Raw genomic sequence first — 23,345 nt, 5'->3', positions numbered from 1 at the left:
ACATCATGTTAAAACAGTCTCAAGTCTTAAGATCTTTTGAGATAACAATGAGTTATCTTTTACAGTACACTTTCACATGTTTCTTTTTAAAATAGCACATTTATGAGATGCAACGTGTAGATGCAACGTGTAGACACAGGGAGGAAAACAAGTTGGCTGTTTGCCGTTGACATGAGATAACATAGGGGCGAGGGCGGAGGCCTTAACATGGCTCTGATTATGTTTTATGTGGTCTATCAATAAACACACTATTTATGCTTATGTCAGGTACTTCCTAAACTGATGAAGGCTTCTTTGGAACTTGTCTGTTAATTAGTTATAAGATCTTCCAAGCAGGGCAGTATATATTCCTGCACAGTATTTTACAACACACCACACCAACACACCATTTGAGTAAGAGGACACACAATGAGTAAGTTATTACCTCTCTTGGTTCAAGGCAACTTTGAACATGTGCTTTGTTTTTGTGCACCACTCCACAAGATGACCATGAGGATAGTGTGGAAATGTTTTTACACATTGGAGCTACAACAAACTTGAGTAGTACTTGTTTGGCTCCCCTGAGTGTAGTACAAAATGCTTTCCAAAAAGCTGACATGAAGGACTAAATATTGTTTCTATTTTTCAGTGGAAGCCAATGGTACCCAGCTAAAAGATTTACCTCATGCCAATGGACAAGGGGTGGATAATCCGTCTTTTGAAATACAGGTATGTGTGAAGAATTCTCATCCTCATTTTAATGTGCAATAGAAACAGATGAATTAAAACAGAGTGTGTTTCTCTTAGGAGGACACAGATGAGGAATCTAAACATGGATTGGGATCATACTTAAGGTGGGTTAATTTAACAAATTGGCATTGTTATTGGAATAACATATTGTGGTGGTGCATCATAGATATTATTAAAGGAATGTTTTGAATATGAACATTATCAGGGCCATTATCTGTATAGTTTGGAAATCACATATGTACAGCACTGCAACAGTTTCAATCAACTCAAAATGACTTACATTTACATTTTTGGCATTTAGCAGACGCCTTATTCCAAAGCGACTTACAATCAATACATTTGAATACCAAGCATGTGAATCAGCAATCCGCCATTCGTTGCAGGAACTGGACTTACTTACTACTTTCATTTTACTCACTCAATGTTGTATTTTTAATTGCAGTACTTCAAATCTGCTGTTACATACTGTGCAGAGACAATAGCTTTCCTGCAATGTGGGTTTGATTGAATTGCACAGTCAGAACCATCACCCATCACAATCTAGTTTTCCAGTTTTGATCTTGCAGTAGTGTGCCAGCACATACCAGTGTTTGCCTCAGATGGGCTGATGAAGCCCACTTCTTGTTTAAGAACTGAATCAGAAACCTCTTCCCAATTTAAATACAAGACAACTCATACAATTTACTGACGTCACATGAAACAATTAGGCAAAAACATTTGTTTGAGAAAGATTCAGAGTGTGTTGAAATAATGTGTTTGTTGATTAACAATAACAATGAGTGTTTGTAACATTCAGTGGAAACTAATCCCTACTTTGATTTGGGCTTCAGCAAGGTTTCCAAACCACTTACTGCCACAGAGGATTACTTTAAAGCTCACTCCAGAACCATCAAATACATTTTTCTGGGCTTACTCGGAGCAGGTAATGCTTACTGATTTCCCTAGTATATGATTGTTTAAATTATTGTTTTTGCATAGACTGTTAATTTACATGAAAGTATAGCTGATGTGGAAGTCATTTTGTATACTGCATACAATAGTCCTACAGCCAGTCTGAAACAATGAACAAATTGTGTGGCATTATAATATGTGCAATGCCGTGTAGTGCATTCACTTTTGATCGTATCTCTGTTTCTACCTACCACAGGTTATTTGGCATTCTTCATCACAGCTTGTGTATTGGACTTTGAGAGGGCTATTGCCCTTGTGGTGCTTACCAGTTTGGCAGTTGTCTCTAAAATCTATGATCTTATCAAGACTTACAAGGGAGACAGCATAAATCAGTGTTTTAAACCCGCTCAAAGATGCTTCAACGCTAACCTGAGATGGATAAAATGGTGAGCAACTAGATCACACAGTGATGATGATCAAAGAAAAAAGAACAGATTGGTGATTGGCAGTTTGTCTGACCCGAGAGTGTGCCGTGAGTCCTTTAGGGTGTTCTTCCTGGTTGTGGTGGGTCTGCTGGTGGCGTGGCTCGCTGTGGACACAAGCAAGCGACCCGAGCAGCTCATCTCGTTTGGAGGTGTCTGCATGTTCGTCCTCATTCTATTCATCTTCTCAGAACATAGAACAGCGGTAAGCATGGAATCACATCACTCTTTTGCATAACAAGGTGTGAGTGTGTCTCCTACGACACGTGTCGTCCAAGTGTGTACCAACACGTGATTTGCAGAATCCTCTTATCACCAGTCATGAATATTGTTTTCTTTAGAGTAGACTTTGGATTTCCTTTGCCCTTGTGTGTGTCTACCTTTACAGTCTAGTGATTCTTGCCGATAACTCAACATTTTATGGGGAATTGTTGCTTCATTGCGTTTTGGTAGTATGCAAAGTGTGATTTTGTTGTTGTGTCTCTGTTCTAGGTGGGATGGAGGACAGTCTTTTGGGGTCTTGGTTTGCAGTTTTGTATTGGACTGTTTGTCATAAGGACAGAGCCAGGCCTCATAGCTTTCGAATGGCTTGGAGAACAAGTTCAGGTATTATTGCTGAATAACTTATTCTTATCTAACAGGGAAATAAACTGACTTCACATTTATCTGTGAGGTCCCTCTTTCATGATGTAGATTGTAGACCCTCAACAGCAGTGGAATCAGAGGCTAGTTACTATTTACAAACACAGATGTTTTCTGATTCCTTCTGATACCTAGATAACCTTTAACCATTGTTGTCAGGATTCTGTATGTATCACTACTATGACAAATGTTATGCCTTATTGTTAACATGAATGGATACAATATACCATAAATATAATATATTTTCCGCTTTCTTGATTTCAGATATTCCTGAACTACACAGTAGCTGGGTCAGCATTCGTTTTTGGAGAAGAACTGGTTAAAAATGTGTTTGCATTTTCGGTCAGTCAACAATGAAAAATAATAATGATGAACACATGAACACAAACATAATGTAGCTGGTCCACACTCCAAAAAGGGACTCTTGTGTAATGTTTATTTCATTCAAGGATAGGTTGACAAATATTTCAACCTAAGCCAGTGTTGTTGAACAAATGAACGCATTCAGTAATTCATCCATCCTGTATATCTCCTAATTGTTCCTCCAGGCTTTGCCAATCGTTGTGTTCTTCAGCAGTGTCATGTCAGTCCTATACTTCCTCGGAATAATGCAGTGGCTCATCATTAAGGTAAAAGACCATCACACATTTAGCCCAATACCAAAGTGCTGTGCTAGGTTCGGGTGTGTATTTTTTACAGAGAGGCCTGTGTTTTTTTTGCCCTCACAGATCTCATGGGTCATGCAGATAACGATGGGAACCTCTCCCACTGAGACCTTGAGTGTTGCAGGCAACATATTTGTTGGACAGGTACTTTGGATAGGGGGAGATCCCTATCCTTTTGTCATTATGAACATTTGTGGGGATATATCATTTTTCTTTATAAATTCCAGTTTTCAGTCAAAGTTAACCACCTCACCTTACCCCCCCCCCCCCCCCCCCTTCCCCTTCCCCACAATAGACCGAAGCACCACTGCTTATTCGCCCATATCTAAAGGACATGACCAAATCTGAAATCCATGCTGTCATGGTTGGTGGCTTTGCCACCATTGCAGGAAGTGTGATGGGTGCGTTCATCTCATTTGGGGTAAGACCAAAGTGTCACCAAATCAGTCACATTTTTGTCTATATAATTTGTAGTTTGACTGACTTTGTTAACTGATCTTGTTAGACATGTAAAACTGACATTGGATTTTTCTCTACAGATTGATGCATCCGCTTTGATATCTGCTTCTGTGATGGCTGCGCCATGTGCTTTGGCTATGTCCAAGCTGTCCTACCCTGAGACAGAAAAAAGCAAGATAAAATCAGAGAAAGATATTAAAGTGGATTGCGGGTATGTGTTTTGTCATTTATTCATTATTAATGGATAGCCTTTTTCTTTACATACGTTGTGTGTTTCATTCTGGACCCTCGTAACTCCCCAGTGATGAGAAGAACCTTTTGGAGGCTGCGAGTAGTGGAGCTTCTGCATCAATAGGCCTGATTGCTAACATAGCTGTTAACCTGATAGCATTCCTTGCCATCCTTGAGTTCATCAATGCAGCTCTGAGCTGGCTGGGTGGTTTGGTGGGATATCCTTCCATAACATTTGAGGTATGTTTGAGCTGAACATACAGTACCTTCGCTCCTCTCACACACAATAACCTCTTTATCCATGATTTGTGTTTACTTTATCCATGATGTTTACCCAGCACTGATTAATGGGCACACACAGATGTTTCAAGCAGCGTGCCCATCTTAAATCTTTCTCTTTGGGAAATTAGTCAGATTATATATTTTTATTCTTATTATAAATATATTACCCTTATTATTATTATTATTATTATTTTACTGGAAACAATCAATATTGACAAAACCATTAGAGTGTAATTTAGTCTTGACATTGCTGTAAAATGTTTTTTTTTTTTTTACCCACAGCTGATCTGCTCGTATCTGTTCATGCCTGTGGCTTTCATGATTGGGATCCCATTTGAAGAGAGTTTCACAGTGGCAGAACTCATTGGGACCAAGCTCTTCCTCAATGAGTTTCTGGCTTATGAGAAGCTGTCAGAGATGAAAACAAAAAGACTTAGTGGTTCTGACGAATTTATTGACGACACGAGGCAATGGATTTCAGTGAGTATATACTTGTCCTATTTGGAAAATGACATTTGAATAATACTGTGCCGAGCATCTGGCTCCTCCTAAATCACATACTGATGTATTGTAAGTCCTCACTTGTTCACCAAATGTTTAAAGTTGTGTCTCTTGTGTGTAGATGAATATTATGGAAATGCCTATGCTTCTGTAGTCTGCCATTTAATGTACAGATTTTCTGGGTCACAGATCAGATCGGAAATCATCTGCACTTATGGTCTATGTGGGTTTGCCAATTTCAGCTCGCTAGGTATCGTGATTGGAGGCCTGTGTGAGTATGATAACATTCCTCACTTTGTCCCAGGGGAAATGTCCCTAATCTTACCCATGCTTAGCTAGCTATCCTTCAGGGCATTATCTGACCAATGTCTGTCTTGTACTTTTTGACAGCCTCCATATGCCCATCCAGAAGAGCTGACATCGCCTCAATAGTTTTGAGAGCCCTATTCACTGGGACCTGTGTATCTCTGGTTAATGCTTGTATTGCTGGTTAGTATTTGCAGTTAAAAGCGGGTCTTGATGTTTTCACATCTAATCCCTGGTGTATTGACTGCATTCTATCATACATGTTCATTTTCAGATTGAAAGATTTCTATACATTTGGTTTGGTTTAGTTTTTTAATCCCAACTGTGACTTCTCCTGCAGGGATCCTCTTCGTTCCTCCTCCTCTTGACTGTGTGAATGTTTTTAGTACCGTTACTCTCAACAACACAAATATGGACTTTCAGACCTGCTGTGATGATCTTTTTGCAAAGTAAGTTGGCAGATAAGTAGAAGATGGTTTAAAACCAATGTCAGTATGAAAATGAATATGAAAATGTTTCTACCAATGGTATGTGGTTGTCATGATTTACTAATGCAATTCAATGCTCTCTTGCAGTACTGTAAATGGGACTTCATTTGAGGGGTTTTGGAGCACAGTGACAAACAGCACTATTTACTTCACCAACTGTTGTAATCTTTTTGAAAGTAGTGGTTGTAAGTAGGTTTTAGTTGATTTTAATGTTGACTAGTAGCTGAAATTATGCATCCCTTTGTATGTATCATTGTATTCACATTTTCACACACTTCTTCATAATTTTATACAGACCACCCCAATACTGTACTTCACAGTATTGAACATATTTTTTTTCAATTAACTTACGGAGCTTCTCTCCATCATTAGTACTGAATTTAACAGTTTAATCATTACTACATATTCATGTAGATAATGTAGAGGACACCAGAGCCAAAGAACTCTCTGTCCTTTTAGATGTTTTTCAACAACATATGAAACTCCCGACTCATAATCGAATATTATTGTAACTGACATTGCCCTATCTGACAATTTTTGCATATTCTTTGACATATCTATTTTCCCTGTTATTCAAACTATGACTGAAACTATTTCCAAACAACATATCGATACTGTTCATCGAGGCCGACTACAAGACTCTAGACAAATTCATGTCATGTCTTAAACCATCCACCTGTGCCCTTGCATGGGAGGTGAACTAATACAAATAATCAACACTTCCCTTTCATCAGGAGTTTTCCCTGAAACCCTGAAAACTGCAGTTATCAAGCCTTTACTCAAAAAGGCCGGCCTAGACCCATTTGTACTGAATAACTACAGACCCATATCAAACCTTTCCAGTATAGGAAAAATAATTGAAATAGCTGCCTACGAACAACTTAGCAATTATTTGACCCTGAAAGATCTCTTTGATGGATTTCAATCAGGCCCCCTACATAGCATTGAAACGGCTCTTATTAAGGTCCTTAATGACATTTGTGTAAACACTGACTCTCTTCACTCAAATCTCAGGTTTAGTACTACTAGACCTTAGCGCTGCCTTTGACACTGTAGATCACAACAGACAGACAAACTAATAGATAGACTAAAAACCTGGGTAGGACTTTCATGCACTGCCATAAACTTGTTTAGATCCTACATACAGGACAGAAGCTATTATGTCTCCATTGGAAACTTTGTGTCCGACCAAAACAGAGAAAATTGTATTCGGTGCACCTGACAAAAGATCGAAAGTCAGTGCAAAACTTGATTCTCTCTCGCTTCAAACAAAAAAACAGGTCAGAAATCATAGTATAATTCTAGACTCCGATCTAAACTTCAACATAACATAAACTTGATAACTAAATCAGCCTACTATCACCTGAAAAACATAACAAGAATGAGAGGTTTCATGTCCCAACAAGACCTTGAAAAACTCATCCATGCATTTGTTTCGAGTAGACTTGATTATTGTAATGGTCTACTATAACAGGCCTATCTAAAGGGGCTGTTCATAAGCTGCAGCTCATCCAAAATGCCGCTGCTAGGGCCCTAACAAAAACTAAGAAGTTTGAACACATTACACCAATCCTGAGATCCCTACACTGGCTACCAGTCTCTCAGAGAATGTAATTCAATGTACTCCTAATTGCATACAAATCACAAAATGGTCTTGGACCAAAATACATATCAGATTTCCTCCCACCCTATATTCCCGCAAGGTCCCTAAAGTCAGCTGAGAGTGAGACTAAAACAAAACATGGTGCAGCAGCTTTCAGTCACACTGCCGCATGCTCCTGGAACAAACTCTCTGAAGAAATCAAACAGGCCCAAACCCTAAAAATATTTAAATCTAAGCTAAAAACCTTAGTTTTGCAGCAGTTATGATTAAACACAAACACTTCTATCAATGTCTTTTATCCATTAGCTATTGTCTTATTAAATGTTTTATCTATTTACTTCTTATATTTGCTTTTATTCATTGTCATTTTTATTTTCTTACTATGCTCCTCTTGCTGTATTTTTTATTAATGTATGTAAAGCACTTTGAATTGCCCCTGTTGTATGAAATGTGCTATATAAATAAACTTGCCTTGCCTTTGATTGTATATATTTATACTGTACATACCTTAGTTAAAATGCAAGAGATTACATGATGAATGTAAAACATGTACAGATAAAACCAGCCCTATAAAGGAATAGTTGTCTTTTTTGTATTAAAAATATATAAATAAAGAGTTATAAAGAGTTATTCATGATCTAATAGTCATTTGTTGTACTATTTATTGAATGTAAATGTAAATGTTTAATGTATTGCATTGAGTTATTCTGTAAGGACAGCTCTGTATTATATGTAAACCCTTAAAGCTTTTTCTGAAGATTGAATATAACTGTTTGACAAGAATGGTATGTACACTTTTATTTTAGAAAATCAGTTGGCACATAACATACCAAATATTACAGTAACAAAGACTTTACTTGCAGTTGTACTCTGCCAACACATAGCAAACACTATTTGTTTTCTCCATATCACTCACTCTCTCTCTCACACACAAACACACACATGACAATATTACAGCATTACAGACATCAGTTTTAAATGTGTTCATGTCACACTAGACCATTACATTCTTACAGTAAAATATATGTTTTAACTCAATATAGTTAAATATAATGTCAATATAATTACATTCAACCCAAATGTCTCTCTATTTGGATTTGCACTTTTTTATACACCAGAAAGCTGTGAGAAAATGTAAGAAACAGGATCATTTCTAATGAACCAATAGTGAGAAGTCATGCAATTTTCAGTCACAAAATATAGCTGTTACCTAATGTTGCTTTTTAGGACTGTGAGTCAATTGGTTATTGTACTGTAAAGTAGCTTGCTACCTAGCTCTAATCTTTAACTTTGTGCTTACCCATAAATGGCTCTGAACACACGTGCATTCCAAAGTTAAAGAGTTTTTCTGAAAGCCCCTTTCACTCAAGGCTTTGTCAGTTACATTCCACGAAAAGTGCAAATCTCTAAAATAACTAGGCTAAGGGGATTGTTGTACAGTATTGTTTTGATTTAAGTGTTGATGTTGCATGTTAACCCATTATTTTCCAACGAAGGTAGGGGTTCAAACAAAGTTAATAAAAAATGAACTGAACTACCAAAAAACATCATTGGCAAAAAAAGTTGCACACGTACAATTTCCCAGTCAAAACTAAAAAGTGTTGTAATTCCTAAGCACATGCACGACAGTACTGCTCAGCTTTGGGACCTTAAACAAACAGAACTCAGAGCAAGCTACAACAGAGAATAACAAGATCCACTACTGACCAACAAAAAAAAGTACATCACAGATGTACATTGCAGTTGATGCACTCCACCTTGCATCTGGAACAACTGTATCTCTGCTGAGGGTAAGATGTTGCATGACTGTAGAGTTTTCATCAAGCACCATCGTTTCAATCACTGCATCAAATATGTATCTTCTTCTTTTGAAGAGGAAAGGGCACTGGGTTCTGGAACTAATCATTGTGTCCCATTTTCCTAGTACTGTTTACTGTAAGATAGTTACTCTACTGTCACTGGCACTGAACCTTCACTCAGTTGTGTAAACCAGTTAAGTAGTTAAGCTACTTAGGTAAGCTGGGGAAGGGGTAAATGTCTTAATGAAGGCAATTAAGCGATTCACAGTAAAGTTACATAACCATCCCTATACAGGATTGATCATTGTCCTATTCCCTAGTTTTGACATTATCATTTCCATGTGTGTTTCCTCTTTTTCAATGACTATCAGAACACAATCTCTGTCACACTCAGCCATGTCAGCTGTCCAGACTAAATACAGCAATAGGTGACAGTAAAACGTCAAGAAACTATGAAAGCTCCCTTAAAAGAAAAAGGGAGGCTAGTTTGTTTCTCCTTTCTACATCAGCTAACAACTTTAGGAATCTCCACAGGTTTGGCAGTGGACTTGTCTTCTGTCTCCCCAGTCTTTCTAACCATCTTTGGGCTGGAGGTGGCCTTTCTGGTTGTCTGGGGACTGCCCAGACCTTTCTTCTGCAGCTGGGGGCTTGACGAGCCCAACTTGCGGTTGAGCAGGGGGCTCCTAGAGCCTTTGATCCTAGGGGGTTGCTGCAGGCTGTCCATGGTCTTTAGTGGCCGCAGGCTAAGAAGCCCGCAGTAGTAGTTACACTGATGCTGGGTCAGGAACTGTTCAAACACTTTAGGGGAGCTGTCATCTGTTAGACCTTGATACCTGAAATACAGAAGTCATTTCATAATGAAGAGAGACCAAATGGCAAAATGTTCACAGTATATTTCAACTAACAGCATTAGCATACAGTAGGTACAGCATTACCATACAGTAACCTTTATACATTACGATGATTTAAATATACAGACCCCTTTGACTTGGTGACAACTTTGACATTAGTGATCTTCATTTCGACACCTGCAAAAAGGGATACACAGGGATAATTGTGTTGTTTGACAAACAGGAAGTAATTTTTTTCCCCACAGATATTTTTCATCTTCTTTGGCAGCTTCTATGTCCTTGTCTCTGACTCTTACCCTCCAGCTGAGTGACCAGCAAGTTGCCATGTGTCCATTGGTGGATCCAGTGCTGGAATGCACAGCATTTCTGCTCCACCTCAGAGATGGTTCTTGTGATGAGTCTGCCTTTAGCATCCATCAGACAGTACTTGAGGAAGACTCCCTTCAGGTCAGCCTCCACGGTGGAGTGGGGCACAGAGTTGGCAGGACGGTACATCATATAGCGAGGATTCACTCTGTTGGTATCCGGCAAAATAAAGATGTACCACACGGAGGGATAGAAGTTTGAATTTCATTTAATTATTTACAACAGTTACTGTGTTACTTACTCTAGTGCAGAGCCAAAGTTTTCGATCACCCTCGCTTCGGCAGCAAAGATTTTGCAATACTCACGAACTGTGTTTTGGATTTTGCACTCCTGGTGAAACAAAAAGACATGCATACAAATTTCTTTTTAGAACATTTTGTTTCTGCCATGTGTTTATTTGCTACATACTGGTGTCATCTGAGGCTCTCTACTTACTTGGAATGTGATTGTTACCCTAATGTGAGCCAATCATGCAATTGTAATTCTCCCAGGTATGCATGATTATGGAATTTAAATCTGATCCGCACTTGTACTGTATACTAATGAGGTATTAATTAGGTATTGTTACACCAGGCAAGCCATAAGTAATAGCACTAAGCAACAGGTGACCAATTTTTCAATTTCTGCAAGCTTGACAGGGGGATGCTGAGTCAGAGAATGTCCACACTTTAGAAGAGCTGTCCTTATATACAGTATATATGCATGGCTGTATATGTATGGCTATGAGTAACACTCACTTGCTTGGTAATTTCTAGGTTTCTCTCCGCAAGGTTGCTCTCCTCTTTGGTCCCATAGGCAATGGGGTTTTGCACCTTGATGATACAGGTGCTTCCAGACTCAAACACAGGGTCAAGGCCGTAGATGACCTTTACCCTGCAGACCTTGTGTCTACAGCCCTCCCCAATGTGCATCTCCTCTGTCATGATGCGCCCAAAGAACTTATCCCCAAAGTAGCCTGATTCTGCAAGGCCTTTAGTGAATAACATCGGGGTCATTTCTATCTCCTCTCCGACTGCAAAGGACAGATAATGAGGAACATTCTCAGACACTCTCAAATTAAGTCATATCATGATTATAGCATTGCAGTATCATGTAAGGTGGATAACAACATCTCTCAGTGCCTGTGAAACTTACTTTCTGAATCTTCTCGCAGGGAGAACTCTGAAAGAGCTGCAGAAGAGAAAACACACACAAATGGTAACTAATGGAGCCAATGGTTGAAGTAATATCATGTATTTTTTTATCAATGGCTTTCAGTGGACATTATTTACTGTCTACGCTCAGCAGGAAGTCAGTGGTGTCCGTCCCATATTCATTCTTGATTGTGCAGCCGTACACTCCACAATCTCTTGCTGACGTCTGGACAATGGCCAACGCTACTTGGCTTTCATCTCCTCCACTGGGAAATAAAGAGGGATAAATATGTCAACTTCAAACACGCCTAATGCACTTGTACACTTTCCAAAGGGTTATTTATCCACCCACTAGAGGTCACTGTGAAACAGAAAGTAGCAAAGACATGTGTGCGTGCAGGTCATTTTGCTGACAGAGCAGCCAAAGGCACAGATATAGACTTTAATGCCCCCTGGTGATGGCGAAATAGAGTGTCTCAGTTTACAGTGTGTCTCTGTCTGGCCAAAGCCTCACCTCCCTGTGTCACAGCTGTGGGGTTCATGGTCACATGAGCTGGATACCTCAAGCGTGCGAATGAGCGAATGACATGGCTCTGTAATGCACTGTGTTAGAACTAAAAGCTGTTCATCTTCACAACATTATTGTTTCATAAATAGCACAGGACCCAGCTAAACCAATCACTTTGGCTATCAATGCTAATAGTATGCAAGACAACAGCTTTTAGAGACCATACAGTATTGGAAATTAGTACTGTACATGATGGCTTTGATCATCTTGAATATAATGGGATTTCCCTACCGGATTGTATTACAATCACTTCCTGTTATCTTGAGGTTGCGAGGCTGGCTAGGGATTTACCTTCTTTTCACCTCTACTATCTCCTCCTCGTCCCTGTACCACTTGATGGTGGAGTCACTGAGCACGTTGAAGAACTGGCACCACAGCTTCAAGTGTCCAGAGGCATCTGGGAAGGGCTCTCCCCTGATCTTGCGGATAACCTGAGGAGCTGGTGCGTGAGAGAGCAGGGCCCCACAGGGACCAGAAGGTAAAGATATACGGTTACTGTATAGTTTCCTTTATACCATTTCCTCTTCCCCCAGTCTGAGCTTAGCTTACCAACCACCCAACAATTTCTATGAATCCCAGCAGGACACAAATACACTCCCAAAGGTCTTTACACCCAAGTCAATTCACGTATCTACGAAACAACATCTTGCAGCACATACTGTAAGTGCAATTAGAAAACATGTTATGTAACCATTTTAATGAAGTAAAAAAACATCTGGTGTATAGTGAACATGTTACCTTTGAAAGGGTTGAGCTTCTCCTTCTCAGCAGGTTTGGCCTCTGGCTCCTCAGGGGAGGTCTCCTCCAGGACTTTGGGCACCTCCAGGGTGGCCTTCCTGCGGCTCAACAGAGGGGAGCGCCTCTCCATTGGTGGGGTCTGCTGACCCGCTGGGGCCTGCAAGAATGCTGCTCTGCGAGCCTGGCTGGGTGACATGTAGGGGCTCTCCTTCTTGACTTGAGTGTCCAGTGCCGCTACCCCTACCACTGCCCCTATCCCAACCCCGACGCCTTCTCCCTCCTCCCCTTTAGCTTTGGAGAGGAAGATCTTGCGACGGGCCCCAGAGGCAAGCTCCTCAGGGGTGGCGGAGCGGATGAGGGTCAGACTGTCCCTCCTTTTCATCCTGGGGCTGCTCTCACAAGACAGCGAGGACGTCGGGGTGGATCCGCCACTCTGCTCCTCCCCTGTCTTCTCACTCTGGGCAGAGTCCCCCACAGTAATGGCAGGGACAGCCATCCCACCCTGAGTGTCAGAACCAGGGCTAGCCTTGCCCATGAACCTACGGAGACTAGCAGGACTCCTAGGGGGTGTAGGGGGTTTAGAGGCAAGCCTCTCAATAATGGGCCTATCTCTTTGGAGTTCATCAGCAATAATATCAGACTCTCTGAGTGTTTTTACCTTCTCAGTTACAGTAAGGCTGATGCCCTCTGTTGTTTTTTCTAGTGAAGACAGAAGGGTTGTTGTTGTTGTTGTTGCTTCTGTTGGCAGAGATGGGATGTTTACTATCACACTCTGTTTTTCTGTGCTCTGTTTCTGTTGAATACTAGAGGTTTTGTCAGACTCAATGGTAGTCAAATGTTCAAGATCCCTCTTGACCCCTTTCAGTATAGTAACCAATGATTCTGTTTCTGTATTCTCATTTTGTGGAGGCTTTTGGGTTTCAGAATAACTTTCCTCCTCACATACCACAGATATAGGAGGCACCACAAACAGAAGCACTTTGGGCGCTTCCTCTAGCTTTGTATCAAGAGGCTTGACATGTGAACACTCAACATCTATTTCCCTGAGTTCGCTGTCATCTGTGTGAGAAACATTTATTAAAGGAATTGACATGGAGTCTATCCTCGTGGGCCACTCGTTGTTTATCTCAATTGGCTGCTTTCCATTGGGCATTCGAGTTATTTCATCTTGTTGTGTAACTTCCTGCACTTTCTCTGCTGGTGGGTGGATGTCATCATTCCGCATACTTTCTTGAGTGGGTGTCACATCTATCATAACCGGAGGTACGGCTACACTGTTGTCTGTGAACATTACGTCTGACACGTCAAGCACATCATCCTTTGGGAAAATGGCTGGCTCTGATTTAGGTTTGTTAGGCATAAAAAGAGTTGATGGCATTGTAGGCTCTTTGACCTCCGGTTCCATCATTTCAATTTTGGGTATAATGATTTGTTCATTCAGCTTTTGTTTGGAAACAACCAGTCTGACTCCTGGGAGGTCTTCAACAGTGGAATTGAAGATTCTTATCTCTGGTATATTTTCTATGATTCCACCTAGATGAGTTGTGTTGGCCTCTGGGCTTTTGACTGATGCAGACACAATGGGCTCAGAGACACTGGACAAGCCACTCTCAGGCTGTGTCACTGAATGGATCTTAGATTTATCCAGCACATTTATCTTTATCTCAGTCTCCATTTCTTCTATTGTACCCTCCCTTTCAATAGTGAGGGTCGGCACCTTGTTACTCTCTAAGTTAACTTCTTTTTCGCCACTCTCCTTCACAATAGATACCACCTGCTCTTGTATTTCCATGTTGCAAACCGAACTGTCCACTAAATGTTCCACCAATGCAGAAGTACATAACCCTTTTAAGACACTCTTCTCTCCACTTTCTTCTAAAGCTCTAGTATAATATCTCTCTTTTGTGTTGAAATTGGGACCCTCGATCCTTTCCATGGCAACAGGAGTGCATTCCTTGGGTATTTTTAGTTCACCATTATCTGAACTCTTTGGAAGCAAAGTGGGAGTAGATTGTTCCGAATTCTTCAAATGTTTCTCTTCTCCAATCTCCTCAAAACCTGTTGTAGATTCCACGTGTGTTTTTGAAGAGACTCTCTCTACATTCACTTGCAAAGCAGCAAAATACTCATCTTGTGACATTGAAACTTTAGCAATAAAACTGTCATCTAAAATAGGAGTCGGCTGCTCTTGTGTTGTAAAATCAAATATCTCTACACTCTCTTTTAGAGAGGGACAAAGCTGAATCTCTTTGACATTTCTCTCTCCTTTCTCGTCAAAATCGGGAGTAAAGGTTTCTTGTGTTTGGTGGTCACTTTCAATGCCCCTCTTATCCACATGCATTTCCTGCTCTCTCTCAGTTTCAACAGTTATTTTTATTGGGCTTTGGCTGACTGTGGGTAAGACATCACTGCAAGCAGAGCTCCCACTGTCAGTCATACTGGTGTCGACTAACGTGTGGGGACCTGCCAACCTGGAGGGGTCTGGGCTCCATGTAGAGTCAGATGAACCCTGATTGGGTAAAGTTTGAGTTTCGTCAGCAACTCTTGTGATCTGGTCAGTCTTGGATGAAAACATTTGGATGTTTGGCTCATCTGGGGCTGAGGCAACCTCTTGGATGACAGGGTATCCCTGTATATGGTCATCTGCCTTGTTGGGGCAAAAACAAAACAGCTGTTCAGCCACAAATAATAGGGACACTTGGGGAATCAGAAAACCACAACCATATCATTCATAATGTGCACAGATTTTGATTTATACAATTATTCATCTTCTTTTAAGTTGAAATATGCTGGCTAGTTCTAACATGTCAATATCAATCATCATGAAAGTGTGGCATTGGAGAAGTACCACAAAACACTAAAGCCTAATGAGAAACTACATGAGGTGTGTGTGTGTGTGTGTGTGTGTGTGTGTGTGTGTGTGTGTGTGTGTGTGTGTGTGTGTGTGTGTGTGTGTGTGTGTGTGTGTGTGTGTGTGTGTGATAATCTAATAATTTCCCAAATGTTTGTTGTGGCTGACCATGTGACCAAGGCTTAGTATGATGGTTGACCTTTGACTATGTAACACTGTGCTTCTTTTAGACTGAGGAAAGTACAGTACCGTATCAGATACTGTGTTATCAGCTGACAGTCTTGTATAAACACTGTGAATATTTGAATGTTTACAGACCGAATTGTTTGTAGTACCATAACAGACGATATAGTTAATGTTTACAACTCCCCAATACCATATTATATGAAGGTTCGTTGAAAACAAGTGTTGTCAAACGTCAAATGTTTTTCAAAATTGACAGCTTTACATGTTTCTTACACACTGTTTCTCTTTTTGTCCACACAAGGAAACTCTTGAATCAAATGGTGTAATGCCACGGTGTAATCAACTAAATTATCATACAATGGCTGCGTTCGTAAATTCGCTCGGGAAATCTGATCAGCACTCATGGAATGCCTCTTGTCTAATCCAATGTGCGCTCTCAGAGCGAATTTACGAAGGCACCCAATATGATTTAACATGGCAAATTGTTACATCACATACTCATTCTATGCGTTTGCATTCTTTTAGCATAGTTACAGTTTTCCCAGTGAGAGAGGGCACATTATACTAAATGAAGGGGAATTATAGGGGATTTCCCCATTCTTTTGTGGGCGGGTTAGTAACACAAAAGGGCAAAGTCACTAACTCATCCCACCCCTGCATGACTCATTCCTAAAGTTAGGAAACAGCTTTGGGCTGTCACACACATGAGTGTGCCTCAGGTAAAAGGTTGTTATATTTAGTATTATTTCCAAAAACACAAATCATAAAAGAGTATTAAAATAAAATGTTCCCTTCTCCGCCTTTTGATGGATTCCAGATTTGTTTGAAGAGCACTGTTATTTTGTAAATACAATACAAAGCACTGTATAATGTCGTATATTTCTGTAGTATGTATGATCTATGTATGAATATGTAGTATATTTTAAACACACACACATACCAGGGCATGCAAGGACATGATGCCCTCTAACAATGAGGGTTCTATGGCAACCAGATGACCAACAGGGACCTTTGGGGGTTGGGCAAAGACACACATACACGCTGGCCCCTCCCCTCTGGAACGGAACGGGGAGAGAGAGAGAGAGAGCGTTCTCTTTCCAGCCCAGGTCCAAGGGGAACAGACGTAATGTATAAATCTGCCTGTAACTGATTAAATTGTCTTAAACTCGATATCTGTTCTTTGATTCATAATCAATAGAAAATAAGCAACAATAACAACATTTATCACTAAATGTTGGCCCTAAAAAATGATCAGCATACAGACGGAAACTAGCTACGTGCCGTTCCATGACAACATGTTGGGACAGGAGGAAAGAAAACCAAGAAAAAAGAAGTTGAATTCAATAGAGAGGAACTGGTGTCACGTTCAGTCTAAAAATGGAGCTCAAGTAAGAACAGTACAAGTCCTGATGAATAGAGACACAAATTCTAACATTAACCGACCACAACAGGAAAGGGGAGTTGCAGTTCCACATTATAGAGAAACATGTCCACAAAACCATTGGTTGACAGGTGTGTGTGAACCCTGATGAGTGGAGAGTAGCTCTGCTTATGGTACATGTTCCTCTAACTGAACATAAACAGTGGACAGCAGACTTGGAGCTTAATGAAATTAGCACCATGAGTGTCTCATAGAATCTGTGTCACCATGTGTCACTCTGTATTTTATTACTGTGACATCGGTTATATTGCATTTCAGTAGTAAAGGAAGTATAGTAATGAAGTAGAACTATATCAGTTAGTTAAAGTATAATCCATGATATATGATACACTATTTTAGAAAATATACGATACATTTTGACATTGTCACTATGATGCCTGGGAGATTACAGTCAAACAGTCATCATGGTCACAACTTGATATCTAATTTCATCATTACATGACTGATGCAATCCGGATAGTTTGAGAGTGAGATTAAAGCAGTCCTATTACAGTCCCAGTTCCACTACATAGGGAGAGGCCTGCTCCGCTACAGATGAAGATAAAGAGGTTTATTTTAAGACGTGGGGGAGCAGTAAGAAATGTAGTCAATGTGAACAGGGCCCACCACCAAGCTGGGGCCTGCCTCAGAGCTTCCTCCTCTACGTACTGACCACAAGACCATGTGTCTGCACGTCAGCCATATTTGGAATGCCGTCCCAATTCTGAACTATGTTTCACAATGTAACATCAGTCATTCTTTGTGTGGGTCAAGACCAAACCAGGTTAGCAGGTTTCCTTGTTTCACCCAACACATTTTTGGAGGTGTTACTCTCAAGTGATACTGGCACACTGTCATCGGTCTAGATAGAGACTGGCAGACTGAATCACCTACTCATTTGTCCTATCTTTGCTGACACTTTAGTTTCCTTAAAGGGCATGTGAGCTCTGACTGTCCCAAACCCTAAGAGATAGCTACAAGCACATCTTACAAGCACATACTTTCATGTGAAGTATTAACTGAACGCATGGCACCGAATATAAGATCTCTGTTATGGCTCATCTACATTCTCCATGTTCTCTCCACACAGCTATGTGCTGTGGCCTGATAATTTCTGCAGGTTCTGGCTATGAGCCTGGTGTAGTTTAACTGAAGTCTTGTCACACAAATGTACAACCTTTAAATAGAATTCAAGTGGCTGCCTACTCCAGTGCAGAGCATGGCTCTGCTGAACAGCCAACTGCTTCTGATCTCACAGTATGAGCAACAAGCAAAGGCAACTCACCTCACTGGGGGCTGGAGGTCCGAGTACGGTCACGGTCTCTGGACCACAGCTCCTCACCTCCTGAGACACCTTCACGGCCTTCTGCTCCCATGAAGCAGACGCACTCTCTGGTGGTGTTTTAGGTGCTGGAGGAAGTTCCTCTGTGTGTAAAACAGTAACTCCACAGTTGTGTTCATCTGGAATCAACCGTTCCAATGACACTGGCTGCTCATATGGCACTACAATGACTGGAGCTTCCTGTGGCCCGTCTACTTCCATTGGCACCGTTTCCTCTGTGGTGGGTTTGTAAAAGTCTGCTTTCCTATCCGGCTCCTGCGGACGTGGTTGGGGAGGGCTGTGTTGTGGTTGTGTTGGACCAGTACGATAGTCGTCCTCATCACTACTCTCAAAATCATGATGAGAAGTGCCCTTCTTACTCTTACCAAAGAAGAAGTCTTTGACGGAGTGGAGCACAGAGGTGAGGGAGGCCTGGATCTTCTTGTGTTCCAGGTGCTCCTTGTGTGTCTTAGCCTCCATTTTGACCTCAGAGGCAGTGTTGGTGTGTGATGTCCTTTGTAACTGCTCTATCTGTCTTGCTCTTTCTTTTTCTCTCTCGGTTGCCAGCTCTCTCTCTTTCAGTTTTTCTCTTTCCCGTTCCACCTCTAGAATCCTCTCCCTCTCGTTCTCCTCTCTCTCTTTCTCTCTGTCCGTCTCTGTCCTAATCTCAGCCGTAGTAGTAGCGACTTCCATTGTCTTTTCCACTTGTGCAGAGCTCTGCTTGTCTTCAGCAGCTTGGGATTGAAGGGTTTCTGCTAGAAACTGGGCCAGCCCTATCCCTCCATCATAAGAGTTTTCACCCCCATTACCATGTGCAGCATCGACACCGTTTGAAATCTTTAACTTCTTTTTAGCCAAAGTATCTTTGTTTGGGAGCTTGGGGGTAACAATCTCCACCTCATGGTTCAGAGTCTGGTTGCCATTCTCTGTTCGTATCATTGGTGTTTCACTGACACCATTAGGTTCTACAGCAGCAGCTTCTGGCTGTTCCACAACCTCGACCCTGGGGCTGCCTGCGTTCTCCTCTCTTTCCAGTGCGCCTTCCAGTGCGCCTTCACCCGGGGACCTCCGCTTCCTCTGAGATCGATCAGGGCTGCTCCGGACTGGCTCCATGCTCCTTCTCCTACTCTCTTCCAGCTCTCTCTTCTTCACCTCTGCCTTCTGTTTCAGTTTGGCAAAGAACCTCTGGTGAATCTTGTACTCGCTCATGGTGCCCACCTCCAAAACCCCGGAGCAGGAGACAATGCCCTTGTTGTTTCTGGCTGAAGCCTGGTAGATGGCTGCATCATCCACTGTGCAGCTGCAGAGAGAGAGAGCATCATCTGATCATGTAGGAAACAGTGCAGTGGTGGTATTAATTACCGGTAATTCTTTAAAAAAAAAAAGTTTATTAGAAAGTTACTAGTGTGTTATAGCAGTTCCACGATTTTGTTCTCTCTCTAGTGTGTGAATGTTTCCTAATTGTCTCACATACTTGTAAATTTGAAGTGTGTGTGTTTTTCCATTTCGGCCAACTTCATATTTTGGGAGACCACAGTAGCGGTCCAACTCTACATCGTCTTTGTACCACGTCAGTTCAGGAGCTGGGTAACCTGTGGTGGGTGGGGACACAGATGGTGCAGATGTTCAATCACACAGACATACATTGGTAATATGTTACGGGTAGTCACAAAGCAGTTCTAGTGATGAGTAGTTATACAGTAGCTCAATTAGATGTACAGTATTTCTATGGGTTTTAAAACTTACAAGTTACCCATAGGATATAAACAATAAAATAGCTACCTTTTTGTTTGTTTCATTTCAGGCATTAATCCATTGATCAGAAAAAAACACAACAGAATGTTTTGTGAGGGAACATGCATCATTGCTGTTTCAGACTGTTGCATCATCATAGTGGTGTGCAAAGCAAAGCCACGCTGTTGTGGCTGAAAAGGGGCCAACTCAAGTGTCTTTCTGGGGGAAGGCAACTGCCTGAAAACCTGCTTGGATTTTCAGTCTATTTTCAGTCTTGCCTATCGGCCTTAACAGTACAAAACTACTTACTTATCTTATTGTTTAAAATATTTTCTCTTTATTTAGATTAGAAAACATAATCATCATTCATCTAAATTCTCAATAATAAAAAAGTGGCTTTGTCTCTCTGTTTTGATGACTAATCACAGAATTACTAATACTGTTGCATCCAACACACATACTGTACAGAAAAGCAAGTAGAAACAGGCGACGGAGAGATTGTTTAGTGCAGCCTACCTGAAACCACACATGAGAACTTCACATTACAGGCCTCTGACACTGCCTTGGACTTTACAGTGGTCTCAAATGATGGCTGGGTCTCCTCAGTCAGCTGGGACATCACACTACAAAATGCACTCCTGGGAGAGAAAGACTGGGTTGCTTTATTGTCTTCTTGAGAGCATAATATGCTCTCTGTCACTTTCAAGTGAGACAGACGGCTAATGTTGTAAGTATAATATTCTTTAGCCAACACTGTACACTGTTCACTCTAGTCAGTTGTTCCTAGAGTCATACAGTATATAGAGTTGTACAGTACTGTATACAATTCTGAATTGTTTATTCAACTGTCACAATGGGAGGGGAAAAAATATGTTAATAAAAAGTATTACTGATTGTGAAGGGAGATTGATCTTATTTTCTCAAACACTTGAATTGTCCCAGGGTGCAGGTTTGCTCTCTCTTGGGGTAAACCAGGATGTGTGGTTAAGATGTTAGTCGGAATGGGTGTTTTAAAAATATGGATTACCTCGGGGGCCTGTAGTGAGAATACCTGTGACTGGAGTAGCTATTCAGAGAGAAGCAAATACAGGCAGCTCATCAGTCACATGATGATTGTACCTGAATATTCTCACACAGGACATTGTGTGTAGTTGTAAGTTACTTAGAATGTATACATTGAGAATTCAAATCAGTATATTCGTAACAAATAAACTAGGAAACTAGGAAAAAGCATAAAATATTTGTTCTAGGGAGTGGAGAGATAAACAAAAAAATAGAAAGGTTAAAAAGCCTAGGATAGTTTTTTTTTAGGGAATTGAGATATGTTGACATTAGGAAGGTCTCCACAGATTTGTTGTGATAATCTAGCACTAGTCTGGCATAGACTTACTGTTGGGCCTTCAGGCTTCAGTGTACGGTAGATAAGAATTAACAACTGATAGATGACATACTGTTGATAAGTTACAGCAACCACATGTATTTGACATATTTATATACATTTAAATGAAGTGAGGATGTTTTATTTTTCATTTCTGATTGAAAAAGATTCTGATGAGGGGACAGTTTTAGCTTGAGTTTCAGCAAAACATATTTTAAATAATCTTAAAACGATTCACTGAATGACTTGATAATCCACATTTAATTACATACTACAATTACTGAAAATAGATCTAACATTATATGTAATACTGTACAATGTATCTTACCATGTGTCTACCAAAGAATACATCTGAAATAAAATAAAAACATATACTGCATTTTGTGCCTTTGTTTTCATACCAAAGGACATGATGGCTCATGATATAGGCACTGTAAGGAACATTCCACTTCACCAAGTCATGTCCTTATGTGCGTTAATTGTTCACGTATTGATTGAGAATAGGTTCAGTTTGCCATTACACAATTTACCTTTTAGATATTTAGCAGACCCCTTTATCCAAAACGACTTACAAGTACATTTGTCTAAGTAAGTGAATCATCAGTCATCATTATAAAAACAAATCTATGCTAGGACCAGGGGCCATTGGCAGTTACAATGCTTATTGAGGTTTTGAGTTGACCACTATACACTCTATGAGAACATAAAGTAAAAGTGGCAAAATCCTAAAAGCTCAGCATCACACTGGAACAAAGAAAGATAGGTTGCCTACTACAGTACCTGTTTTCAGGCCTGACGTTGGAGAAATAGTTGTTGCGGCTCTCCGACCTGCCATTGGTTTCCTCCTCATTAAAACTGCCGGACCTCCCATTGCCAGAGTAAGAACGGGTCATTGGCCTTCTAGAAGTCATTGTCCACTGAAGAAATAATCACAAATAGTCCAAAGGAAAAGTGTCTCTACTGCAGATGACTTTCCTTTGCTTCAAAAAGGCTCAGCTTGATGAGGTGCAAAGCCCTTTGAAAGTTTAAAGTTGCAGTGTCTTACCGGTGTAAGAGCCACTGGAAAGGAAAGGTGAAAACAGCTATGAACATATTGTTGATTGTTGTCTTATGTAAAAAGATTATTAAAAATAATAAAAATACAAATATCACAATTGGAAGAGCTCTTTATCTAAGTACATATACACACCTTTGTAAAGTAACAATGAACCAATCCTCAAACTCACAAACAATTCAGACAGTGACTGCTAGCTTCCTTTGACCAAGCTAAGCAGTTGCACTGGAGAAAGTTATAAATAGGACCTGCTATCAGGCTTTAGAGGGATTTTTAGGAGTTAAACTATCCTCAGGAATTATTTTACATCTCTGATGTTAATGTTGAACTAAAGAACAATTTGATTAAAACAAAAGCTGATAATATTGAGAACTTACCATTGATATGTTTGTCAGTGTCCTTTGGTGCCTGAGTCCCTGAGGCAAAGCTCTGCAATTGTCAATCATGGACACTCATGTGGTGCCAGTGGGGCCCTATTTATAGCAGGCCTACAAATAGGCAAGTGCACATCACATTTTCCAAAACCAGCCTTCAGACATGTATTCAACAAGGAGGCTTAAAGGAAAACCCAAAAGCAAAAAAAAACTAATAACAATAAAAAGAAATAACACAGAGCTCACAATAAAATGTCAATGTCTTTCAGAAATCCACATCAGGTACTCAAAGA

The 23,345-nt window shown here is 40.6% G+C and overlaps 2 protein-coding genes across 2 annotated transcripts; one reads left to right on the top strand and one right to left on the bottom strand.

Moving 5' to 3' along the window:
• Positions 1 to 483: 483 nt before the first annotated feature.
• slc28a1 (solute carrier family 28 member 1) lies at positions 484 to 5,869 on the top strand (the record flags this gene model as incomplete). The annotated part of the gene is made up of 17 exons (XM_080539610.1): positions 484 to 498; positions 787 to 833; positions 1,560 to 1,651; positions 1,877 to 2,066; positions 2,166 to 2,307; positions 2,595 to 2,708; positions 3,009 to 3,086; positions 3,293 to 3,373; positions 3,473 to 3,553; positions 3,705 to 3,830; positions 3,949 to 4,079; positions 4,171 to 4,339; positions 4,664 to 4,861; positions 5,072 to 5,153; positions 5,273 to 5,371; positions 5,529 to 5,637; positions 5,764 to 5,869. The coding sequence occupies 17 exons, from the start codon at positions 484 to 486 to the stop codon at positions 5,867 to 5,869; spliced, it is 1,860 nt and encodes a 619-aa protein (XP_080395736.1).
• A 3,714-nt stretch (positions 5,870 to 9,583) lies between these two features.
• Positions 9,584 to 22,535, bottom strand: alpk3a (alpha-kinase 3a; the record flags this gene model as incomplete). Its single annotated transcript, XM_080539608.1, has 15 exons — positions 9,584 to 9,911; positions 10,058 to 10,106; positions 10,226 to 10,443; positions 10,537 to 10,625; positions 11,033 to 11,307; positions 11,430 to 11,465; positions 11,567 to 11,694; positions 12,288 to 12,435; positions 12,735 to 13,345; positions 15,206 to 15,381; positions 18,477 to 19,812; positions 19,987 to 20,104; positions 20,763 to 20,884; positions 21,274 to 21,303; positions 22,405 to 22,535. The coding sequence occupies 15 exons, from the start codon at positions 22,533 to 22,535 to the stop codon at positions 9,584 to 9,586; spliced, it is 3,795 nt and encodes a 1,264-aa protein (XP_080395734.1).
• Positions 22,536 to 23,345: the final 810 nt, after the last annotated feature.

Source organism: Nansenia antarctica (assembly GCF_963989245.1).
Source record: "Nansenia antarctica genome assembly, chromosome: 9".
In the NCBI taxonomy this organism is placed as follows: Eukaryota; Metazoa; Chordata; class Actinopteri; order Argentiniformes; family Microstomatidae; genus Nansenia; species Nansenia antarctica.
Note: the sequence above shows the minus strand (reverse complement) of the source record. Positions and strands in the feature narration are given on the sequence as shown.